Here is a 24,414-nt window from a genome sequence, read left to right as displayed (position 1 = left end):
AGAGGGAATGCAAAATCAGGCTAGCAATCCAACACACAGATCTCCCTTTGATTTCTTCCTCCCACCAATTCCCTGGTGAGTACAGACTCAATTTCCCTGAAGTAAAGAAAAACTCCAACAGGTCTTAAAAGAAAGCTTTATATAAAAAAAGAAAGAAAAATACATACAAATGTTCTCTCTGTATTTAGATGATACAACACAGGGTCAATTGCTTAAAAGAATATTGAATAAAACAGCCTTATTCAAAAAGAATACAAATCAAAGCACTCCAGCACTTATATTCATGCAAATACCAAAGAAAAGAAACCATAGAACTTACTATCTGATCTCTTTGTCCTTACACTTAGAAACAGAAAATTAGAAAGTAGAACTACTTCTCCAAAGCTCAGAGAAAGCAGGCAGGCAGAAAACAAAGACTCAGACACACAATTCCCTCCACCCAAAGTTGAAAAAATCCGGTTTCCTGATTGGTCTAAAAATCCGGTTTCCTGATTGGTCCTCTGGTCAGGTGCTTCAGGTGAAAGAGACATTAACCCTTAGCTATCTGTTTATGACAGGAGCCTATCAGGATTACTGGTGGGAAACTGCCCAAGTTTGCCTTTAAAACCAGACATTTTTGAAACACACCTCAGAAAGGTTCCTGCATTGCTGCCTGGTCTGATCAGCCAGGGGTTCTGGGGGGTCCTTTCTCCGCTCTCGTTTTATTTTTGAGTGTACCCCCGTTTTTGAACCCCCCCCCACGAAGAACGAATTGCTACCTGAGAGATCTCCTGATTATTGAGACTGTACCGAACCCTCCTTGCCTCTTCTGATGTTGCTGCTGCTTCTGCCTTTGCTGCTGCCTTGGGGACTGGTAAGAATCCCTCTGTAAAACTTTCTATACTTTTATTTTATTATTTTAGCTGCTGGCTCTGTTTCCCCAGCACACAGACTCAAGCTAAACCTTGGTCTGTGTCTTAAAACCTCTCTTAAACTACAGGGCTCTTTGCCACTGCTAAGCTCTGCTCCTGTGGGCTTTGCCTTGGGGCTCTCTGCTTTCAGCTGTATCCACCGCTGTAGCCACCATCCCTTGGCTTCCTTGGGAGCTGGGTCCTGGATACATACCACTCTGCCCTCTGTAACCTCCCCATAGCATAAGGTGCACCATAGGTCTTGTTTTTTTTTTAATTTAATAAGTCATAGTTTGTTAAGATTGTAGAGCTTGTAAGTTTCTGTGATATTTGTTGTGTTGCCTAATTGTTGGTTAAGATAAGTTTAGAAAATCATTGCCTGGTTGTATTCTGTAGCTGCTTGTCATTTTATATAAGTTTGATTAAGTTAGGGGATAGATAAGGTTTTTACTATTTGAATTTGTCTTCCCACTGCCCCAATCCCCCCCCCCCCCGAGCTCCCCAGTCAATCATTGCAGTCTCTCTGCTGTTTAAACTTGCAGCCTGTCTGCTCTCTGTGTCTCCCTGAGTTTAAATCTCCCTCTGTAGCGCCTCTATCTTTGGTTTCTGCTCCACCACGTGCTCCTCTTCCCCCATCCCCTAACCTCATTCCTCTACCACTGCCTTTCTCTCTCTCTCTCTCTTTTAATCCCTTCCCCACGTGTTCACCCCGCTCCTACTGCTGCCAAACCTCAATTGTATTACTGAAATCTAGCATAAAACCCCATTGGTTACCCTTTTTCTCTCTCACACACCTCACATTTTATATTTACACCACTGTGACACATTTTTACCTAGAGTTGTTGGTTATTTAACACATTTTACCCATAACTGTTAGTTGGTTATATGCTGCTGTGACACACCCTTTACCTAGAAATTGTTAGCTACCTGTTACATTTATACTTCAGTGTTAGTTGGTTACCAACTGTATTGTACCCCACTGTATTGTACCCCACTATTGAAACCCCCTATACTATACTAAAAGAACTCCCTCCCCAATTGCCTACCTTAACAAACCCCATACCCCTCACTATTAAATTTTCCCTGTTTTTGCATTTTCTTAATAAAGTTTATTTTGCACCCCACCTGTGTGGTAATTGCTCCCCAAGATCCCATATACCTGCAGGCAGGGACATGGCGTCACGAACAGGATCTTGGGGTAACAATTACTGCCCTCCCTGTCCCTGGAAAGAGGCCAAGACCTCTGGGACAGAGGAAGATCAGACCAACCACCTACAATACCACTTGCTGCAAAGTAAACAGCAGCCTAAGGCCCTAGAATGGGTCTGTACTACTGGCAAAGGCCAGAGCTCCAGGGTGTATACCACCCACCTGGGGCTCACTGATGTGGGGTGCCTCTTAACCTGCCACCCCACATTCAGGGCCAGCCCTGCTGATTCCAGCCTCCGGCCAGTCTGCACTAAGGCAGGAGAGCCAGCCGCAGATTCAGATCCCACCCGCCTCTGGAGAGAGGTGGGAAGGGTTGTGAAAGCCTGCGGGGGGGCTCCATCTAAGCTCGCCCCTGAACCTCGAATTTTGCAGGGGTCCCCCACCCACCAGATATTAACAGAACTGGTGCAGAAGCTGGATGAAATTCGAAAGCCCAAGAAACTGTGGCATGACATATATAAGCCCCAAAAGGTAGCCACAGTTACCTATGAGATCCTGGCTCAGGCCCTTGATAAACTAACTGTTTTCCATGGGGCCCTAATGACCTCAGCCAAGGAGGCCACTAGCCAGGCTAGCCAGGAGGGACCACCGCTGACCTCTAGCCTGCCCAGTCCCAATAAATCCCCTGAAAAACCACCCCCATATACCCACCCAGAGGCCTCATCTCCCCTCAAGAAAACCCCACTATACCCAGCCCTACCTTCAGCCCCTCTAGAGGCCCAAGCCCATGAACCTGCACCCACTGTCACCTCTGGTGAAGCCCTGCCGGTATCCATCAGTCGTATAAAGATTGATAACCAGGGCAATACCACACAGGTGACAGAACTCCGACCTCGCTCCAAAGCAGAGATGAAGGAGTTCATCTCGGACACCGCTAGGGGGGCCAATGAGCCACCACTACTGTGGCTAGGCCGCCTGGCTCTGGAAAACGGACAAGAGTTAGTGGATAGAGAAGAGGGCATAGTATTAGCCAGGACCAGTAGCTGGTCCAGGGGTCTCTCAGGGAGCCTGGTAATATCTAACACTGCATGGCCCCTGACCGCCCCAGCACTGGCCTTCCTCCATTTACAGCACTCCCTTCAAGGGATCCAAGTCCCCAGAGGAAGTGTCAAGGACATCTCTTCCCTCAGATGTGCCATCCCAGGGGGGTCCATCATGCTGTGGTCCCCTACCCAACACCCTCTGGGGCTTACTCAGGCTCAGATTAACCAGGTCAATGCCTTCAGACACGTTATTGACCCCACCGAGATACCCATAGACGAAGCTGCCATTGACTTAGCCATGGATAGCAGTACCACCCCTGACACTGGGGCAGTTCTGTGGCTAAGGGGGTATGCTAGGTGCCCCATTGGGCGACTCTATGAAGCCCTCGAGAAAATAAGATGGCCCTCAGCCCAAGCTCTACCCATCAGTCCACCCCCACCACACATCAGTCCACCCCCACCACACGCCAGTCCACACCCCCCACATGCCAGTTCACAACCCAAGCCCCAGTACTCACAGCATTCATTTACAGAACGCAAAATTTTTGGGTTCTTATTGTACAAGGGCCTCACTAAGGAGGTTGTACGTAAGCTCAATAGTGAGCAGCAAAGAGCCTTGGCCATAGCTCTGGGATGGGAAGAGCGCTCAGAACCTTCCCAGCCAAAAAACGGGTAATGGCCGGGTGCTTGGCGGCGGCCAGCACCCGGCAAGGGGACCCCCGCCCCTATTATCCGCTAGTTTTTGACAAGGGTCTCGTCATCCCCTTTTTGCTGGACACGGGGGCACAGGTGTCCATTGTTCCTCCTCATGTCCCTCACACCCCCACAGGACACACCATTTATGTGCAAGGCCTCAACAGCACAGAACCCCGTGCAGAAGTAAAGGTACACGCATCCATAGGCCACACACCAGTAACATTTCGGGCCCTAGTGGGACCCATGCCACTCCTTGGGGTTCGGGAGCTACGGCGTTTTAAACTGGCCGAAGCCGTGCTTGATGCACTACCAGTCACCCTATCGGGTGCCAGTGCCCCCCATGAACCTGAACTTCTCAACCCCACACCCTGGAAATACAGACCCATACCTACAGCCCCAGAAGGTCAACCACACATTGCCCAGCTCATTGAAACATTGCTTAATGATAACAAGATTCGGCGTGTGTCAGCGAGCAAATACTTGTCCAGTGCATGGGGAATCCCAAAACCACACAAAACCAATGAGTACAGGATGGTTATAGATTATCGCGCCGCTAACAAACACATACGATCAGTAGCATTCGCCGCCAAATGGGATATCCCCACTATAGAACGCATCCTACTGGACGACACTAACCAATGGGCCTGTACAATAGACCTAAAAGATATGTTTTATCAGATCCCCCTCTATGACCCCAAGGGATTGTTAAACTTCGCTTACCAGGGAGCCCAGTACCAATGGCAAGCGTGTCCCCAAGGGTACAAAAACTCACCTGCCTGTGCCAGTGAGGCCCTAACCCGCACATTAGAGAAGGTACCATCCCTCCCCAACATTCATGTTGTCTATTACGTGGACGACATTCTTATAACTGGCACCATACCAACTGAAGTACAAAAGGTCACTGAACAGGTTCAGGCCGCTTTATCCACCGATGGGTGGAACCTCAGTTTGCCTAAAAGTGTCCTCACTGCTACTTCTACCTTTCAGTTTTTAGGTTTTACTGTAGAAAAGGGACAGCTACGCCACTTAACTTACCACCCACTCACGAATTCTTTCCCCTTGGGGGTAGCTCCCCCAGACGTGAAGTGCAGCATGTGTTAGGTGTAATTAACTATCACAGACAGTTTCTCCCTGCTGCTTTGTTGCCACAACTATCTGTTTTGCAGCAATATGCCAGGAACATTAAAACCCCTTGGACACCAGAGGCCGAGCAGGCGGTGTCTTCCCTGGCTGCCTGGTTGGGCTCTGGGCCCACCTTGGCTCGATGGAATCCCACCAACCCTATTGAGATTACCCTCACTGTGTCCTCAGACCATGTGGCCGTAACTGTGTCCCAAGAGGACATCCCTGTCCACAATCAGGCCCGGAAGTTGTCAGGACCCGAATATCGTTATGGGCCTGTGGGCATTGCCATGCTTGCTGTCCAGTGTGCTCTCCCATGGGGTAAATCTGCCACAGGCACCCTAAAGGGGCCTCATGTGGAGCTTCTCCCATACCTCACCTTCACCCCGGCCCCCCAGTTCCAGGGAGCCCCTGCTACCTGGGAGCGACTCGTTTACCAGGCCCAGGAGGTATTTGGACATTGGGCCCTCAAGTCCTCCTCCACTGCAGCTCCCACTGAGCCGGGGGCTATTGCCCAACTGAGTGCCTATGCCCCTTGGATTGTATCTGATGGGGGCACATCGCCTTCTCCCCGAGCAGGAATGCGGTGTGCTACCTGTAACACCCTCAAAGTTAAACCCTTAGATTTTTCCAGCTCAGCTCAGAAGGCCGAAGCAGAAGGCGTCCTACTGGCAGCCTCTCACATTGTGGCAGCCCACCCGAAAACACGCGTGGTCCTGGGAGTGGACTCAAGCTACTGCATGTCCATCCTGATGGGAGAAGGACGGCCCACCGCTCATGAAGAAATATGGGCACAGATTACTCAACTGGCAGCACAGTCCAAGCTGCCATGGTTTGTTACTCATTGTCCTTCACACAGGTCTGACAGTAACCCTCTTCATTCCAGCCTGGATCTACAACTCCGAGAATATAAGTGTAACATATCCCAGGTTAACATTATCTCTTGCAGTGATCCCTTCATCACCTGGCTTCATAAAGAATGGGGGCACCTGCCTGCCCGTGCCCTACATCAGCTGTTGACTGACCGAGGGAGACGAACATCGAGCGTGTCTAGGCAGCAGTGCACCCAAGCTGTTCAAGGGTGTCTGAGCTGCCAACAGGCACGAGTCACTAACAAGCCTGTCTATGCTCATGGTGCTTATAGCCCTGAGCACTTTAGCCCAGGTAAAACCTGGCAGATGGACCTCATTGGCCCCCTCCCGGGGGCCAAACAGTATCCAAAGGGGCTTGTAATAGTTGACCTAGGGTCTCGTCAGTTAATGTGTTCTCCCCTCAGGCGATCTACTGCACCAGCTGTTTCTGTAGCCCTTCTCCAGGTAATTGCTACCTGAGGGGCACCCGAAGAGATCCAGACCGATGGAGGGCCACCGTTCACCAGTAAAGCTATAGACCAGATGGTGTCCCAGTGGGGGGTGCGTCTTCACACCCACCTGCCATATCACCCCCAAAGCAACGGAGTCGTGGAGAGACGGATCGGAATGCTGAAGACCCAGATTCGGGCCATACTTGGCACCCCTGATTACAAGGGGTGGGACCGGGTCCTGCCTCAAGCCCTCATTTCCCTTAATACAGCATACAGCCGATGGCCAGAAATTGCTCCTAAACCACGGGAACCTTGGAAACCTGCCTATAGTATTTCTCAGCCAGTGTGGGTCTCTATTCCCAATGCCCAGGGAACCTGCACTCCACTAGCAGCCACCATCATCACACCTGGCCGGTTCCCTAACACCTATCATATTCAAATAGATGGACGGGGCAAGCCTGACCTGGTCCACCACAACTGGCTTAGTGTTCGGTCATAACAGGCCCTAAGAGGGGCCACCATTCTTTTATGTCTCCATAGGAATCAGTCGCCATGATTGCCACCCCGCCTCGAGAAAACCCTCTGGTTGCCTGGTTGAGAGCCTACGCCCTACAGGAGGTCCTCATCGGGAACCTGTCAGATGTCCCCCCATCACACGATTGCGTTGCCTGTACAAGACCAAAGGCCTCAGAAGGAGGGTCCCCCTTCCTCTGGGAGTTCCTCCCCCTCACGAACCTGACTCCACAGCATCCAGCTTCAGCCTGCAACAACACAAACTGGGTTCATCGGCCTCTGTTCACGTGCAACACCACCAGCGACGACCGAAGACCCAACTCATTCGCCCCTGTTGCGGTGACAGGACCACTCCCAGCAGCCCCCTGCATCGTGTTCTTTGGCTTCTCCAATCCCACTCCGTTGGGGCAGTATCCCAATTGCACCCAATGGTTCATAGGACCTCGGCCTAACTCAAACCCCAAGAAAGGAAGCTCAAGATACCGCACTGAGTTCACCAGGTTTATTAATCATCTTTCAACAAGTACAGTGTTTAACCCCACCCAATACTTATCCACAGCTCAGACCCATGTAGAACTGAGACAGGTCAGAGCCGCCCACCTACTATGGATGGAGGTCGATATACCACCTGGCCAGAAATCCCCCCAGCGAAGCTCCATCCATGACCAGTTTTTACCCTCTTCCCCAGGACAAGTGTGGCTCTGTGGGAACAACATTGCCCGGACTGCTCTACCCGCATTCCCAAAGGGGGTATGTGCCATCGGGCAACTCGTCATAAAGGGAGGAGGGCTCTTTCACCACCGTTGCCCCTTCTTCTCCTCACCACGCAAACGACGAACAGCCACCGCATGGGAGCGACTCAAGTCAGCCACCGAGATGGTCATAGGAGGGTACATACAGTTTAACCCCCTCTCATACAGTTTAACTTTACAGCAAATCCGTGGACTATCGCTTGGTCTGGAGGCCCTCACCAACATCACAGCAGAAGGACTTCGTCGAACCAGCGACGCCCTCACTATCCTAGCCAACTACGCCGAGCAGAACCGTCTTCTGATCCAGACCATCCTACAGAAGGACTTTTGTGTCGCCTTGGAGGACCTCGATCCTCGCTTTAAAGGACAATGTTGCCTGCGCCTTCAGCCTGGGTGGAACAATGTCTCAGCCGTGGCTGACCAACTATCCTCCCTCGCCGTCCAGATTCGTGAAGAGCGTAAGCAGTGGGATTGGTGGCAAGCTCAGTGGTCCAGCTGGGGGTTGGGGACCTGGGCTCAGTCCATCAAGCAGTGGCTTATTACTATGGCTATTGTTCTTGTGGCCTTTCTGTTGGGGATAGCAGTGGTCAAGCAGCTAATTCATAAGGTTGTGTAAGCCCTGCCTTTGCAGATGAGGTATTCCTCCATCCCCTTGGACAGCAGCAAACCACCACCTCCATACTACGAAGACGATGACTTGTAAAACCTTTTTTTTCTTTTTTTTCTTTTTTTGGTCTTTGCATGGGACATCCCCCTCACAGCCCGTTCAGGTCGGCCAGGGGGGCATGTCCGTTACAGCTATTCCCCTATTCCATTTTGTTTCCCCAGACTCCATTTTGTTTCCTGTTCTCCTGTGGCCGCCCTTCCCTGGCTGTTAAGTTGTTTACCAGGGCCACTGCCCTTCTCAAAGGGAGGGCCCCTTAAGTTGTTTAACAAGAGCCATTGCCCTTCTCAAAGGGATAGCATGCAGCACAAGTGGCTAAGTGGGACCACTGCCCTTTTCAAAGGGTTAGTCCTGTTATCACCTCGTTGAACCTGGGCTTGGTGTAGGGTAGGCAATGTCCAGAGCTGCAAGGCCTATTGTGGTTTTAAGATCCTGGGCATGAGTCATAGTCTCATGTGCTCTTGAGTCACCTATTGCACAGGACTATGTCCAGGCATGTCTCTGGGCTTACCTTCAGTTTTTCCCCTGTGCCCCCTCCCCTGTGACAGAGGGAGCCTATCAGGATTACTGGTGGGAAACTGCCCAAGTTTGCCTTTAAAACCAGACATTTTTGAAACACACCTCAGAAAGGTTCCTGCATTGCTGCCTGGTCTGATCAGCCAGGGGTTCTGGGGGGTCCTTTCTCCGCTCTCGTTTTATTTTTGAGCGTACCCCCGTTTTTGAACCCCCCCCCCCACGAAGAACGAATTGCTACCTGAGAGATCTCCTGATTATTGAGACTGTACCGAACCCTCCTTGCCTCTTCTGATGTTGCTGCTGCTTCTGCCTTTGCTGCTGCCTTGGGGACTGGTAAGAATCCCTCTGTAAAACTTTCTATACTTTTATTTTATTATTTTAGCTGCTGGCTCTGTTTCCCCAGCACACAGACTCAAGCTAAACCTTGGTCTGTGTCTTAAAACCTCTCTTAAACTACAGGGCTCTTTGCCACTGCTAAGCTCTGCTCCTGTGGGCTTTGCCTTGGGGCTCTCTGCTTTCAGCTGTATCCACCGCTGTAGCCACCATCCCTTGGCTTCCTTGGGAGCTGGGTCCTGGATACATACCACTCTGCCCTCTGTAACCTCCCCATAGCATAAGGTGCACCATAGGTCTTGTTTTTTTTTAATTTAATAAGTCATAGTTTAAGATTGTAGAGCTTGTAAGTTTCTGTGATATTTGTTGTGTTGCCTAATTGTTGGTTAAGATAAGTTTAGAAAATCATTGCCTGGTTGTATTCTGTAGCTGCTTGTCATTTTATATAAGTTTGATTAAGTTAGGGGATAGATAAGGTTTTTACTATTTGAATTTGTCTTCCCACTGCCCCAATTCCCCCCCCCCCGAGCTCCCCAGTCACTCATTGCAGTCTCTCTGCTGTTTAAACTTGCAGCCTGTCTGCTCTCTGTGTCTCCCTGAGTTTAAATCTCCCTCTGTAGCGCCTCTATCTTTGGTTTCTGCTCCACCACGTGCTCCTCTTCCCCCATCCCCTAACCTCATTCCTCTACCACTGCCTTTCTCTCTCTCTCTCTCTCTTTTAATCCCTTCCCCCACATGTTCACCCCGCTCCTACTGCTGCCAAACCTCAATTGTATTACTGAAATCTAGCATAAAACCCCATTGGTTACCCTTTTTCTCTCTCACACACCTCACATTTTATATTTACACCACTGTGACACATTTTTACCTAGAGTTGTTGGTTATTTAACACATTTTACCCATAACTGTTAGTTGGTTATATGCTGCTGTGACACACCCTTTACCTAGAAATTGTTAGCTACCTGTTACATTTATACTTCAGTGTTAGTTGGTTACCAACTGTATTGTACCCCACTGTATTGTACCCTACTATTGAAACCCCCTATACTATACTAAAAGAACTCCCTCCCCAATTGCCTACCTTAACAAACCCCATACCTCTCACTATTAAATTTTCCCTGTTTTTTGCATTTTCTTAATAAAGTTTATTTTGCACCCCACCTGTGTGGTAATTGCTCCCCAAGATCCCATATACCTGCAGGCAGGGACACTTTGAATAAAGGATTTTATGGCTTTTACAATACATTTTATTATTGCAGGAAGTGGTAAATATTGTACCCCAAGGTAGAAAGGAGCACAGCAAAGGCACCAAACATTACTGTTGGCTCTCAGCATCAAATTGCTCCCTTAAGGCATCCCTAATCCTTGAAGCCCTTTCCTGGGCCTCTCTAGTAGCCCTGCTCTCTGGCTGTGCAAATTCATCCTCTAGGCGTCGAACCTCGGAGGTCCATTCCTCACTGAATCTTTCACCCTTCCCTTCACAAATATTATGGAGGGTACAGCACGCGGATATAATAGCGGAGATGCTGCTTTCCCCCAAATCTAGCTTCCCATAAAGACACCTCCAGCGGGCTTTCAAACAGCCAAAAGCACACTCCACAGTCATTCTGCACCGGCTCAGCCTGTAGTTGAACCGGTCCTTGCTCCTGTCAAGCTTCCCTGTATACGGTTTCATGAGCCATGGCATTAAGGGGTAAGCGGGGTCTCCAAGGATCACAGTGGGCATTTCAACGTCCCCTACTGTGATCTTGCGGTCTGGGAAAAAAGTCCCAGCCCTCAGCCTCCTGAACATGCATCGTGCACCTTTCCAGGCCATCCTGAGTAAATGTCAGTGAAACGCCCACGGTGATCCACAAGCGCTTGCAGAACCACGGAGAAATACCCCTTGCGATTAACGTACTCTGATGCCAGGTCGGGTGGTGACAGAATAGGAATATGCGTCCCATCTATTGCCCCTCCACAGTTAGGGAAACCCATTTCTGCAAAGCCATCCACAATGTCCTGCACGTTCCCCAGAGTCACAGTTCTTCTTAGCAGGGTGCGATTAATGGCTGTGCAAACTTGCATCAGCACCATTCCAACGGTGGACTTTCCCACTCCAAACTGGTTTGCCACTGATCGGTAGCTGTCTGGAGTTGCCAGCTTCCAGATTGCAATAGCCACCCGCTTCTCCACTGGCAGGGCAGCTCTCAATCTCGTGTCCCTGCGCCGCAGGGTAGGGGGGAGCTCAGCACACAGTGCCATGAAAGTGGCTTTTCTCATCCGAAAGTTCTGCAGCCACTGCTCGTCATCCCAGGCTTGCAGGACGATGTGATCCCACCACTCAGTGCTGGTTTCCCGAGCCCAAAGGCGCCGTTCCACGGTGCTGAGCACGTCTGTTACTGCCACAAGCAATTGAGTGTCTTGAGCATCAGGCGTTTCAATATCATCATCTGACTCCTCACTGTCACTTTGCAGCTGAAGGAATAGCTCCACTGCCATGCATGATGTGCTGGCAACATTCATCAGCATGGTCCTCAGCAGCTCAGGCTCCATTTGTAACAGAAATCTCAGAAATCGCGCTGCAGACTCACAATGCCGCCAAACTGCTCGGAATGTGTAGCAAAGCACCACGGGGCGTTGGAACAGGAAGCGGAAAGACCCGCACACTTCCTTCCCCTTCCCACAAGCCACAGCGCCAAAATGGGAAGAAGTGCTCTGTGGGATAGCTGCCCATAATGCACCACTCCCAACAGCGCTGCAAGTGCTGCAAATGTGGCCACACTGCAGCGCTGGTAGCTGTCAGTGTGGCCACACTGCAGCGCTGGCCCTACACAGCTGTACGAACACAGCTGTAACTACCAGCACTGCAAAACTGTGAGTGTAGCCATGGCCTTAGATGCTTTTCTGACTGCTTTTTGGGCACCCCATGCTTGGCATGCAGGACACTAGTAGAAGCATTCTTCCTTTTGTAACTGAACATTATACATTATAAGTACTGAATTAAATAGGTTTTTCACAATTTTTACTGTGGCTGGGGATGGATTCTTCCCATTTGCCAAAGCAATTGCATCCTCTGCCCCTAATGTTATTGCAGGGAATTGATAAATGCAGTCATAGCCGGGGCCTGGTTCTGGATGCCAATTTCTAAGTGGGATACAGTGTTTTCGGGAAACTCAGGAATCACTCAAGATCTTGCAAGATCTAGCATTTAGGGCTTTATTGCAAGTCCTGAGTAAAGGGTCACATACAGCTGTACTGTCCCAGGAGCAGAACAGGGGCCTAATCAACACTTAGAGTCACTGTCTGGTCCCTGGCTTCCTCCCTTGCTTCAGAGGAAAGTAATTTGCTACTAGTTTGCACTAGTAGTAGATGACTTCTCCTGCCATGAGTTTATTTGTGCTGGCCAGTGTAATGGGCCACAGAGCCCAGGTTACTTCCCACTCATTCCCCATTCTGTATAACAGACTGATAAGACAAATTATGAATCCTGTCGAGTTATTCAGTGCTAGAGCACTACAGTGGCTTATTTCTAAACTATTTCTAAGGCACTTGTCACCTTACCCAGATGGGCTAGGTGTCTGTCAAAACAGAGAGAAGGTACAATCCCTGCTATGAATATACAGATTCAGGCTTTAATTCTGCAAGGAGCTTCTTGTGAGAGGATCCTTGTGCCGAGTTTAGAAATTGACTAAGATATATAGAAATATGAAAGACAGTCACAACTTCCTCAGCCTAAAAAGAGTCAGGGTAATCAAATCTCAGACTTCATATGAAATTCTGGTTAGCCTGAATACATCATTGCAGAAATGATTGAGTACAGTGCTTTGCCTTTCTTTTAAAATACACTTTCTTATGAAGCAATATTAGCCACTTCTGGAGTGAGGCAGCATACCATACTAGATGGATTTGCTGCTTTCATCCATTATGATGGATTCTACATAGGTCTCAAAACTGATCTTTAAATATATATATCAAGTACCAAACCTTAAGTATTTGGAGCAAAAAATAAGCTTCTATAACAACACACCCAGTAGCTCTAGCACAGGGAATACTACATGGTGCTTTAACCAAGTAGCTTAGTGTTTTAATACAAAACAACGGACATAAGCATTTAATAAATTTTAAATTGCATAATCAATATTGTGCTCATTACATCTACCCAACTGACACAGAAAAAATAGCTTTATGCAAAAAAAAAACCCCCTACAAAAATGTACAATATACAGAAGACCAGATCCAAGCTGATATAATTAACAGCGTGTATGCAACATTGTTCCTTTTTCTATATATAATATAGATTTTTTTTATAAATGGGCAGGCACAACAACAAAAAACTGCTTAATCTGTTCATTAAAATGGAATAGTAAGGCCATACAATGATTTCTATGCTATCCAGTTTCTGAAACGATACATGTAATCCGTGGCAATGTTGTTGGAACCCTTAACTATGAGGTGGGGGTTTAAACTGTCCACAAAACTTCTGCAGTTTGACTCCAAACTCCAATTACTTCATTTAAAAACTAAGCTTCGTGGCTGAGGAGTACAAGTAGTAAAAGAACAAATGTTACCTATAGACCAATTGTTAAAAAATGTTCTGTGTTAAATACATTTAGTTTTACTATTCTTCAGGTAACATTTCCATAATCTAATATTGTGGTATTGTTTTTATTACCAAGGATATTTGTATTTTAAAATTAGTAGAGATGGGCCCAAATTGGAACACAAGAGCCAAATGTCCCTGCACTTTGGGGAAGTTTGGATCTGGAGATCTGCAGCACAGGGCATGCTCTTAGGATTGATTTGCAGTCATTGTTTCAAAAAAGGCTTTTCTGATGAAGGGACAAATAATACAATATGGTCAATGGTCTGAGCCCATGAATTCCTTGACTCCTTTCTTGAATGGTTAAAAAAGAATTTCCCAATCAGATTAGTCTAAAGCAGGGATCTGAACCTATGGCATGCAAGCCAATTTTGAGTGGCACATTGCTACCTGCCACGGTCCCAGCCCCAGCCCCACTCAGCGACCCCTCTCACCGCTCTCCCCTGTGGGGGCAGGAGGCAGAAGCTTGGTCCTGCAGCAGCCAAGCTCCCCCCACCCCCGCTTCTTCCCCCAGCATGGTGCTTTCCTGCCCCTGCCCCTCCTCCTCCCCTTCCCTGCACCGATCATCTGATGGTCCTTGCGAGGGGGAGGGGGAAGAGTGGCAGCATGCTCGCTGCTCAGAGAAGAGGTAGGGATGGGGCCTTGAGGCCGGGGGTGGAGCAGGGCATATCCCTTCCAGCCCCCTGCCATGAGCTGCTCAGGGCAGGGGCCTGGGAGCACCCCCACGAGCTGAGCACCCCGGCCCTCTGCCCTGAACCCCCCCACACACACCCAGCCTTCTGCCCTGCACCCCCACACACCCCCAGGCTTCTGCCCTGATCCTTGAACCCCTCTCACACCTCCAACCTTCTGCCCTGAATCCCCTCCCACACCCTCAGCCCTCTGCCCTGACCCCTGAAACCCCCCCAGGTCTGGGGTCCCAGCTGCCGGCCTCTTGCCAGCTGGCATCTCAGCTGCAGGCCCCGCTCAGCCTGCTGCTGACCTATGTGAACAGAACCCCAGGCTGGCAGTGAGCTGAGCAGGCTGGCGGCATAAGATCAGCATTTTAATTTAATTTTAAATGAAGCTTCCTCAACATTTTGAAAACCTTGCCTACTTTACATACAACAGTAGTTTAGTTCTATAATATAGACTTATAGAAAGAGACCTTCTAAAAATGTTAAAACCTTACATTAGAGTGAATAAATGAAGACTCGGCACACCACGTCTGAAAGGTTGCTGACCCCTGGTCTAAAGCAAAACTTTATAGTTTAAAAAATTAATTTGGGGCATATCAGAAGACATGAACAGGAAGTATAGAACTCTCAGCTTTGAGAGCACCACATTCTATTTTTTGAGCTAATGTTACCTGAAGAATATTAAATAGGAAATGTTATCTGAAGAATATTAAAACTAAATGAATTTAACATAAAATTACAAAGAGGCCAATATGACAGCCTATTAAGTATGTAAAGTCAGGCATTTCTGACTTCTGAAGTGTTCTAACAGATTTTGGATGATTTTTAAATGACAATTTCTTGGTCCATGGCTGTGAAAAATCATTTTTTCCTTCTTTATGCAGCATAGACTTCAAGACTAGACCAGGAGACTGCTTGTTTCAGTAGTTAAAAGTGCCGAGGATATAGCTGTATTGGCAGAGAGAACAAGTCAAATTTATAACAGGATGATGATGTAACTAACAAGGTTTTTCACTACTGGAAACTTCAAACTGATTTAGAATCTTGAACATACACTTCCTAAAAATAGCGTTGTGGTAAAAAGGATTATAGATATGCAAAATATAAAGAGCTCAATAAGAACTCCTGCTTTAGGATGTACATTAAGCTGTTCCCCTGTTGATATCCAGGAGATATTTGACCCCATATAGACCCCACAATTGGCAAGGTGCACTATAGGGTACTTTCCCCCTCTTTTCCTTTCTCTTGAAGCATAAGTTATTGGCCACTGCCACTGGCAGGGTATGGTCCTACATGAGCCATGTTCTCTTCTTGTATGGCAATGGTTACATTCCTACAGTACTTTAAAAATATACTACAGCAATAAGGCTTGTCCGTAGCTATTCTTCTGAGTGTCAAAAAGGCAGTAAAAGTAACATGTTTAATGTTATATTCTTAATGGTAAGAAACACTACAAATAACTGTCCTAGTTATCCATTTAAAACAGGCAAATTTTTCAGTCTTCATAGACAGAGGCAATTGCTTTTGTAAAACAAACCAAAGTCAGTTGAGCTAATCAAAATGATGTAATAAAATTCATTTCAGTTAATTATCTGTTAATCAAATAATTAACTGCTGTAAAATTAATCCATGAATTTTTTACAGCAAGAATACATTTTTAAAGGCTTGAAATGTAATTTATTACAAACACATTTGTTTATAAGTGTGAAAAATTGTCTCTCTGTTATGAAAATGTACTCAGTAATGTTTGTACAAGACCTGCATTATCCTTATTCGCTCAAGATTTAACAAATTTGTCACAATTCAGTCTAACACATGGTACTGGGAAGGCAGCTTTCTATTTTTCATAGCAGCATTGGATGAGATTTTCAGGTCTCATTCGTGATAAAAAAATTATAAGTATAAATTAATTTCAATTATCTTTGTTATCCATGAATTAGGCCCCAGAATATCTATTCAGGGAAGCATTTATGCAAGAGCTTAAGTGACTTCTTGAATCAAGATCCAAATCCCTAAAAATTACAGAGGAGAGCCAAATCTCTTCCTTGTGAAATTGTGATTGGCACTGTTACTGAAAGGTCCCTCAAGATAGCATTGAAATATTTGCTTGTGTCTTTTTGGTTGGTTCTCTGAATCCTTAAAATCTATTCAATTTTAAAACAAAACAATTATCTCACTTCTTAGGTATAGTTCTAGTATGTTTAAACTTTCTGCTTCGTACACTTATCTCTCAGGGATTGATACAAAGCCCACTGGAGTCAATGGGAATCTTTCCATTAGAGCATCCCTTTACTTACCTCTTTGTAGGTTCACTATGATCTCGTTCACCTTCCACGGAGTCAAAATCCTTACCGGCCGCAGTCTGCCAGCAACATACCTACACCAAATCATTTTGTACCTAATCCCACTGACCTCAAAGGGAATCTTTTCCCTGAACTTTGATGGCCCTACGGCTTTTTGTGAGCTCACTCCAAATCTCTTACCTCCTCTTGTATTGCTAGTATACTGTATATAAAGTGTGTGAGTATTATTATTCACACTGAATTGCTGGACACCTAGAGCCATATCTTGAAGCCTTACTGTCTTGATTAATCTTTTCTTGAACCTGTAGTTTCACTGATTTTAATGAGTCCTTAGGCATGTAAGGATTTCACAATCAGACCCTTTATCTTTTAAAAGAGGAGGACAATTTTTCACACCTCCCCAAATAACTTCTTAAAAATTATTCCAAAGTTCAAGTGGCGCATCAAGCTTTTTGGTAAAGCAAACAATTGTATGTAATTATTCAATCAGTTCTGTTTATCAGTTAAACATATTTCAGGTGTAGTAAATTGTACACAGTGAATTAGAAGAGAACTGTGAAACTGGCACTTTATTATGACTGTTAGGAAAAAGAACACAGCAGTGCTAGTCTCATCCTCATTCAGAGGAAGTGTAAGTCAAGGGGAAAGCCCCATTTTTCTATATCTACATTACAATCACTATAGTGGCACAGTTGCAGCACTGCAGCTATGTCACTGTAGCACAGACACTACAATGACAAAGGATTTTTGTGTCAATGTAGTTAATCCACCTCTCCAAGAGGCAGTACCTAGATTGATGAAAGAATTCTTCCATTGACCTACTTTCCTTACAGTGTGGGAGTTGGGAACCTAACTCTGTCACACGAGGCATGAAGTTTTTCACAGCCCTGAGTGATGCTGTGAGGTCAACCTAAGTTTTAGGTATAAACCAGGCCTGAAACCTAAATGTCTCATTTATAATGGCCCCCCAAAACACAGATAGAATATAAAATCTTGACAGTGAAACGATGGAAGGGCCAAAGAAGTAGGGTTTGGGTCTATAGTAGGTTTAGATTGGGATTAAATTTCATAGCCAAATCAGGGCTAAAATCATGGGTTTGAGTATGACAGTCTAAAGTTTCACAAATTGTTCTAATGAGATCTTTACCAACCTGAGCCAAAATCTTTGAGAATACATATCCATTGCATCCAGATGCAAAACCAGGCATCTTCTAGTTGCAGTTCCAAGCCAGAATTACAATCAGAGGTTCAGATCTGGGGAAGCTCTCCTAAAATTCAGAGGATTTCTTTTGGTTCATCAAGAATGTTGCACGGGATCCAAGACAAATTGAGACTGGCACGCAGCGAGGACTAAGCCCTATGATGAGTTAAGCACTCTTAACTCATATTGAAATCACTGGGAGGGCACAATGATCTGCCACTTCACAGGAACAGGTCCTTGATTTACAAAATAAGTCAGCTGTTTATTTTATAGGAACACTTTTGGGATGCATAGACATGCTCATCCTATGCATGTGTTTTGGGCCACTGTATCTGTGTAAGTGCACATCTGATGGTCCCTCCCGGGCCCCTAGTGTTCCATTCTGCTCTGCCTGTTTGAGTATCAGACAGCATTACCCTCTTGTTGCACATTAGGGTTGAAATCAGAACCTGAGAACTAAAGCAATGCCTAGGCCTCATGCTCGCCCTCTGCATGGGGGAGAATTTTACCATGAGTGTGGAGGTCTTCCTATTTGGATTTCAGTGGGAGCAGAGTTAGGCCAAAACTGAGGGCTTTTGAAAATACCATCCACATTTCGGTCTTTTGTATGTGGGAGCCAATAAAAACCAGAGACATATAGTGTAAGCTTCATTACTTGTATTCAAAATATGTACATCACTCTCTCTCACACACTATTTGTTTAAGCTTGTACAGAGTACTTTTGAAAACATTTTTCTGTAGTATAGAATAAGGAAATGATTTTAAAATATTTATTGTTTGATCTTTCCCTTAGCACACTGATGTATGTTTCACCAATTATTTTGGAAAATCACCTATTAGCTACAAATCCATTTCAGCATGGATAGAATTAAGCACTTAGTTTGATACAACAATGCAACAATTGTTACATTAGGTGAGATCACTCCTTTTAAAGGCTTTTATGACTACTCAGACACACATTTAATGGAGAAACTTTGAACATTATTTCCCCAATATCAAAAATACACCTAAAGAATATTTTAAAATGTTCTTACCATTTGTGATTAGCACATCATTCAAACATGACAGCTGGTAAATCATACAAGCAGGCTGGATTTTTTAAAGAAATGTGCTGTATTAGCCCCACTAAAGGAGCTAAGTACTTCAGGTAAATTTAAGGCAAAGCTTAATTGTTTTAACTCAGCTAATGGATGTGACTGTGCTTAATTGCAGAAGATCATTAATAAATGGAAATGCCACAGCGCAAACACACATCTCTTAGCATGAAAAGGTGTTAAATTAGAAAAATCATGTCATGCTACAAAAATAAAGGAATCATGGCCACTGTTAGAAAAATATTCTTACAAAAACATATTTGCTGTTACTGAAAGTCATAGTCTGGGATTTCTCCCCACAAAATTAGTAAATAAGAAATATGAATAAGATACAATTTATATAATGGATACTATATTTGTAAATAATCCAGCTTTACTCAAGTAGTTCTTGATAAGTATTCTTTTCACTTTTGTACATGTACAGTACATTTATCTATGCTCTGTCTCTGCATGTCAGCTGATAAGGATTTATTTTTGGGGTGATAGCAAAATATTTTAGGGCTAGAGATACCTAGATCAAAGCTACTATTTCATAGGTTATCTTTCCTAGCCATATTTTTCATACCTCTTGCCAGGGGAATAAAAATCATTATTTAGGGCATGATCCTGCAAACATTTATGCATGTATCTTCACTCACATGAGTAGTCCCATTGACTTTAATGAGACTGCTTGCATTAGGTAAAGCTATTCACATTGTGTTGTCAGGATTGGGCACTTAGGTTTATTTATTTATTTAAGCACTCTTCTGTGCTTTTAAGTGAAAGTGATGTTAAGGGGAGTTTTCTGGAAGGGAAGTTTATGATGAAACTGTCATTTTGTGCATCTAATATACAAGGCACGTTGTTTTTGTGGAGCCTTGCCTGGTTTTTAAAGTATGGCTATTGATTAATCCACTAATCATTAATTGTGAAAACACAGAAAATTAATTTTAAAATGCTCATACATGTATATGCATGCTGTGTGAAACTACACTGTTCAGGCTTCGATTGTTTGGATGAAAATGTTTATTAGTGGTTAAAAAGCCTAAAACCTGGTGAATGTAAATAATGAACCTTCTCTTAAGTTCATTTGAACTTTGAAAATGTGCTAATACGACAACCACGTGTCTAATCTTTGCAGTTCCAGTTGTAAAGGTGAGTGAGAGTAATAATTAGCAAAATACCATCCAATTAGAAGTCATAAGAATGGCCATACTGGATCCATCTAGCCTGATCTTCCAAGAGTGGCCAGTGCTAGATACTTCAGAGAGTAAACAGAACAGGGCAATTTATCAAGTGATCCATCCTCTGCTTCTTGCAGTCAGAGGTTTATGGATACCCAGAACATGAGGTTGCATCTCTGACCATCTTGGCTAATAGTCATTGATGGACCTGTCCTCCGTGAACTTATCTAGTTTTTTTTTTTGAAACTGGTTGTACTTTTGGACTTCGCAACACTGCCTGGCAAGAAGTTCCATAGGTTAACTTTGTGTTATATGAAGAAGTACTTCCTTATTTTTGTTTTAAACCTGCTGATTATTAATTTCATTGGGTGACCCCTGGTTCATGTGAAGGGGTATATAACACTTTGTTAATCACTTTCTCCACACCATTCATGATTTTATGAATCACAACCCCTCCCCACCTCTTTTCTAAGCAGACCAGTCCCAGTCTTTTAAATCTCTCCTCTTATGGAAGCTATTCCATAACCTTAATATTTTTGTTGCCCTTCTCTGTGCTTTTTCCAACTCTAATGTATTGTTCTGAGATGGAGCAACCAGAACTGCACACAGTATTTAAGATGTGGGTGTATCATGGATTTAATATAGCAACAGCATGTTTATTTATTATCTATCCCTTCCCTAATGCTTTCTAACATTGTTAGCTTTTTTGACTACCACTGCACATTGAGCAGATGTTTTCAGAGAACTCCCCACAATGACTCTAAGATCTCTTTCTTGAGCGGGAACAGCTAATTTAGACCCCACTGTTTTGTATGTCTAGTTGGGATTATGTTTTCCAATGTGAATTACTTTGCATTTATCAACACTGAATTTCATCTGCCATTTTGTTGCCCAGTCACCTTGTTTTGTGAGACCTTCCTTTGTAACTCTTCACAGTTTGTTTTGGACTTAACTAGGGTGACCAGACATCAAATGTGAAAAATCGGGACATTGTGTGTGTGTGTGTGGCGGGGGGGGGGGGGGTTAATAGGAACCTATATAACAAAAAGACCCAAAAATTGGGACTGTCCTTATAAAATCGGGACATCTGGTCACCCTAGACTAAACAATCCTGAGTAATTTTTTTATCATCTGCAAACTTTGCCACCTTCCTGTTTGCCCCTTTTACCTGATCATTTATGAATATGTTGAACAACACTGGTGCCAGTACAGATCCTTGGGAATTAATTAATTTACCAATTCTCTTTTCTCAAAAAATATATACATTTTAAATTTTCATACATAGAAAATATCCTTACACATAAAATCTATTGTATTTTGATTAACACCTAATCTTTGCATCATTTCTAACCTTACTAATACATTTTAGCTTAGCAAAATGATCATTAAAACAGTACAATCGTATTTTTAGATAAAAGTAACTTTCCAGTGGTTTTTTGCAATATCCCTATCTTTGCATTGTACGATATCACAAAGACTACTGTAATTGTCAAGGCTTTTTATGGTGACTACTATACTGCATTGTTGACTGGATCTATCATGTAATGCTTACACAGACACAACCTCTCAACTGAATTCAATAGAAATTTGGCCTGAACAGAATCAAGACTAAACATTTGAAGAGTACAGAAGCTGTGTATAAGACACAAGTTGTGTGTATGCGTTTATAGTATCTGTATTTAAGTACACCCAGGTCAATTGTATTTATGTTCACATTTTATATGATACATTATATCTATATAGATATAAAAACAGAGAGAGACCTATATAGAGAATATCACATATGCACACGTATACATGCACACTTTCCTACATACTTATTTGGCTGGAATATGGAAAACAAAATTTAGGGTGGATTAAAGTCAGTCAGAATAGACTCACAACCATTTAATGTATCTCCAGAATTCTGAAAAGTATTTCAGACAAGTATACTTTAAAAAAAAAAACAGATTAAAGCTAGTATTGTGTGACTAGCTAAGCCACAAGGAAGATGGTGATATTATATCAGGGCCTCCTTGCTATTGTACAATTAGGAGTTTCATAGTGTTTTCATTATAAACCCTGTAATAGATTTAAGAATTGTGTGGACTATAATTTTGCATAGAAGATTTTAGAATGTGGGTGTTTTTTTGAATGAAAAAAGGCAAATTAGCTGGCTCATTTTGAAATCATATTTTTTATATAAAACAATGGTCTATTTTGGAATATTTTAGTGCTTGTATTATTCAAATGTGATTGATTTAAATTTTTTAAATATAGCAAGCAATTGGTACAAAAATGGTCTTATTGTATTGCACTTGAATACTATTTTTAAAAGACAGATTCATAAACTGTATGTATACACTTTATATTTCCAATTTAATATTTTACCACATACAATGAATAAAACAGGATGCCCATCTTGGACCTTTCATGATTTAATGGTAAGAATGCATATTTTTAAAGTTGTCTAAAATATGTGACGGGCTGCAGTCTATTGTATCAGCTGCCATACATTTACATGAGGGATTTTAAGGATCACTGCTAAGAAAAACATTTGCACATAGAAAAGAAATGTACATTAAAATCAATTTCCTGGTGTCTTTATGAAGAGAAAAATGCCTTTGGATTCACCCATTTCCACAGCTGACCACATCCTACAGAACCCCAAGCGTACAATGTTTATGTGATGTAGTTTTTGTTGACATGTCGGCAGCGCTGGAAGAATTTTCTGTCACTGTTCCCTCAAATATATAAATGAGTTCATGTTGGCTCTTCTCATGCTCCTTTTAAGTTTTCTGAAGGAAAGCAAGGACACATAAGTTATTGGGCTCAGTACTCGGGGAACTGGGTGAAATGTCGTGGCCTGCTAGATCATGTAATCACACCTCTCTGTATAAGACCCCTTCTGGCCTTAAAATAAAAATCGATCAAGTTATGAAGTACTTGAGTTTTACTATCCCTAACATTAGTGGGAACTAAAACTAGAATTTTCATGTGAGTATTCATTCCAGAAGTGTATTTGTTTTCATCCAGTCAGAGAACTGAAATACCTTGTGACATTAATCACAACTAACCAATACGGAACAAATATCAAACGCTCCACGTGAACCATTCACAATGAATCTATAGTGTGGAAATAAAAAATATCAAATAATGAATGTATGCAAGGAAGTCACAATCTGCTTCTTACAGATATTCTGGGAACAATAAGGCAGGCTAAATTAGTTGGATTATAAATTGTTCATTGTGAATCAATCATTTAGCTCTGTTTGAGAAAGTGGGCAGGAGGGTAATTATCTATGGCATAAATGTAATTACTTTTTGCTGTTCTATACAGCACCTGTATCAGATGCTTGCATAAGGAAATTAATAATAAATGTGACTGGGAACCCCAGTTTTCATAGGGGTAAATTGAACTAACCAGGGGATGATACTCAGTGCTTTCTCCATCAGTTGGTTATTTCAATACCACTTGTCGTCTCACTCACCTGTCTTAGAATGACACTTGTCACAGGTTCTGTCCAATTAGAAACTGGAGTAAAGTACCTCTGCCTGGAGGACTTTTGTTCTAGTTTAGGAATTTCTGTCACATGCTGCCACTGATGAAAAATCTCCCTGATGCTTCCGGATTGCTTGTGACAAATGAAGAATTCATATTTCTCACTGTTGAACTGAAATAGTGGGGAAACAGTGTATGGCCAGACTTAATGAGTAACACTGAAAGCTACCACAGCAGCTGTCACTGATTGTAGACCTCCCTTATGTTGTTATGGCATTTGTACTTACTTTCTCTCTCAGTGCCAGTGCAGAAAAAGCCCATTTAATGGGGGTTTAATTTTCCCATTGCATTTATTTTATATTTATTTGACGTGCATTGTTACAGTGTATTCAGGGCTATGCCACACCTCCAGAATCATTTGAGAGGCCACTGTTGTATCACAACGAAACTCGTTACACCTTCTCTTCCTATGCATGTCTGTATCTTTATGCTGTGCACAGAGTACCTAGTGTAGTAGTTAGCTTGCACAAAGAAAAATTCACACTGCTACTGCTCATCTGAAAACAAATACAATATTCTTTTATAAAACAGGGTTTAAATACTAACACAGTGCTTTACAGCTGTACTTCTGTTGTTTGTATGAAGACCTGTGTTAAGTTTTTGGCAATCTGACTCATTTACTTCTGAAATCACAGATTTTAATGGAAACACGTGCTGACACACAAAACAAACACATGAAGATAGCTGAACTGGAATTTAAGAGACAGGAACAAGCTTTGGTAGAATTGGATTATTTAAGAATAGCCATCATACAGGTAACAACGTCACTCTGGGTTTATGCTCCAACATTTTTAGAACACAAAAAATATTCTCTTCAACTATATTAAATTACAAGAAAAGACAGAAAAGTACTGCCAACCTATTCATCCCCT

The 24,414-nt window shown here is 43.8% G+C and overlaps 1 protein-coding gene across 1 annotated transcript; it reads left to right on the top strand.

The window, feature by feature from the left end:
• The first annotated feature begins 621 nt into the window (after positions 1 to 621).
• On the top strand, positions 622 to 8,289 carry LOC127054507 (uncharacterized). The gene is made up of 2 exons (XM_050960744.1): positions 622 to 853; positions 6,744 to 8,289. The coding sequence occupies exons 1-2, from the start codon at positions 812 to 814 to the stop codon at positions 8,082 to 8,084; spliced, it is 1,383 nt and encodes a 460-aa protein (XP_050816701.1). The 5' UTR covers positions 622 to 811; the 3' UTR covers positions 8,085 to 8,289.
• Positions 8,290 to 24,414: the final 16,125 nt, after the last annotated feature.

This window comes from Gopherus flavomarginatus, chromosome 6 (genome assembly GCF_025201925.1).
Source record: "Gopherus flavomarginatus isolate rGopFla2 chromosome 6, rGopFla2.mat.asm, whole genome shotgun sequence".
In the NCBI taxonomy this organism is placed as follows: Eukaryota; Metazoa; Chordata; order Testudines; family Testudinidae; genus Gopherus; species Gopherus flavomarginatus.
This window is presented reverse-complemented; position numbering and strand designations above follow the sequence as displayed.